The sequence below is a fragment of the Apium graveolens genome, chromosome 6 (assembly GCF_009905375.1).
Source record: "Apium graveolens cultivar Ventura chromosome 6, ASM990537v1, whole genome shotgun sequence".
NCBI lineage: Eukaryota > Viridiplantae > Streptophyta > Magnoliopsida > Apiales > Apiaceae > Apium > Apium graveolens.
Genome location: NC_133652.1, coordinates 55,055,808 through 55,057,510, shown reverse-complemented (window position 1 = coordinate 55,057,510; position 1,703 = coordinate 55,055,808). Strand labels below are relative to the sequence as shown.

Sequence of the window (1,703 nt, the reverse complement as noted above, 5' to 3'; positions counted from 1 at the left end):
TTCTCATAAAAAAAATTCCTCTGCTAAAATGCGTTAACCAGCACTACAGTTTTCATATTTCTGGTATAATAATTAGTAAAAACATTTCTTTTCTAATATGTTGTCCTCTGCAGATATTGGAGCGTATGTAAGATTAGTGTGCGGAACAGCATTTATAATTGGATGTATAGTATACAAATTAAGGAGAAGACATTTATCTGTATATGACAACATAGAAGACTTCCTCCAACGTCAAAACAATTTCATGCCCATTAGGTACAGTTATTCCCAACTTAAAAATCCACCAACGGGTTTAAAGATAAACTCGGTGAAGGAGGCTTTGGTACTGTACACAAAGGAAAACTTCGAAGTGGCCTCATTGTAGCTGTTAAGTATTAAGCAACTACAAGGCTAGCGGGCAAGATTTCATTAATGAAGTTGGTACCATTGGTAGGATTCATCATATTAACATTGTGAGACTTGTTGGCTTTTGTGTTGAGGGTCCAAAACGTGCCCTCGTTTATGAGTTCATGCCTAATGGTTCTCTTGATAAATACATTTTCGTTGATGGAGATGAAAGTGAAGCCGGGAGAACAACATTTGTGAGTTGTGAAAAGATGTACGAGATTTCATGCAAAGTGGCCCGTGGCATTGAGTATTTACATCGAGGTTTGTGACATGCAAATCTTACATTTTGACATCAAGCCTCATAATATTCTCCTCGATGAGAACTTCAATCCAAAATTTCTGATTTTGGCCTGCGAAACTACATGCTACTGATGATAGTATTGTGACTATGACTGCAGCAAGGGGAACACTGGGTTACATGGCTCCAGAATTATTTTACAAAATATTGGAGGTTTTCTATGAAGGCAGATGTTTATAGTTTTGGAATGTTGTTAATGGAAATGGCTGGTAAAAGGAAAAATATAAATCCGTTGAAGGATGAAATTAGCCAAATTTACTTCCCTTCATGGATTTATGACCAAATTAGCAAAGGTAAAGAGATTGAAATTGAAGATGCTACTGAAAATGAGAAGATGTTGGTTAAGAAGATGATTATTGTAGCAATGTGGTGTATACAAATGAAGCCAGCTGAGCGACCTTCAATGCACGAAGTTATTGGAATGCTTGAAGGGGATCTCGAACTTTTGGTGATGCCCCCAAAACCTTTAATTTGCCCAGAAGACATCGACTGAGGATGCAGAACTTAGTCTAACGTCTTCAAACTGATAACGTGTGGGTATGATTCTAAATATAATCACAAGAGAGTGATTAGCCTATTTGATCACTTGATTTGTCATACTGCGTATTATTTGTCTGAAGCTTGTAATGCAAACCAGCAATCACTTATATTCATAAGGTCCTATGGCCAAAACTCAGTTCGTTTCAGAGATGCTAGTAAACTAGATATATATATCGAATAGTGCAAACATTATGATCATTGTGTCCAACATTTATGGACCGAGGAAGCTACAGCTAGTACATGATCAGAGCTAAGCAAGAAAATTTTCAAATGTCAAAAAAAAGAAGATAGATCGTGCAAAGACGTATCTCACATTGACATATAAACTTTGAGTATAGAAATATTTTGGCAAAGCCTATGCAACTTGTTAAAGTTGATCATAAGGTAAGATAAATGAAGAGCATAAGCATACCACTTGAATGTGGATTTCAAACTCCGGCTACACAGAGTACAATATAACTCTTAAACTTAATTTCCG

At 36.3% G+C, this 1,703-nt stretch overlaps 1 protein-coding gene across 1 annotated transcript; it reads left to right on the top strand.

Moving 5' to 3' along the window:
- Positions 1-97: 97 nt before the first annotated feature.
- Positions 98-1,178, top strand: LOC141665076 (rust resistance kinase Lr10-like). Its single transcript, XM_074471058.1, has 3 exons — positions 98-327; positions 434-581; positions 786-1,178. The coding sequence occupies exons 1-3, from the start codon at positions 98-100 to the stop codon at positions 1,176-1,178; spliced, it is 771 nt and encodes a 256-aa protein (XP_074327159.1).
- Positions 1,179-1,703: the final 525 nt, after the last annotated feature.

Bases quoted from the DNA above. Each gene is read 5' to 3' on its own strand.
- LOC141665076 (XM_074471058.1), top strand. From the start codon at position 98: ATGTTGTCCTCTGCAGATATTGGAGCGTATGTAAGATTAGTGTGCGGA. The intron at 328-433 runs GTACACAAAGGA...TACCATTGGTAG, and splicing joins GTGAAGGAGGCTTTGGTACT to GATTCATCATATTAACATTG. The intron at 582-785 runs GTGAGTTGTGAA...CTATGACTGCAG, and splicing joins AAGCCGGGAGAACAACATTT to CAAGGGGAACACTGGGTTAC.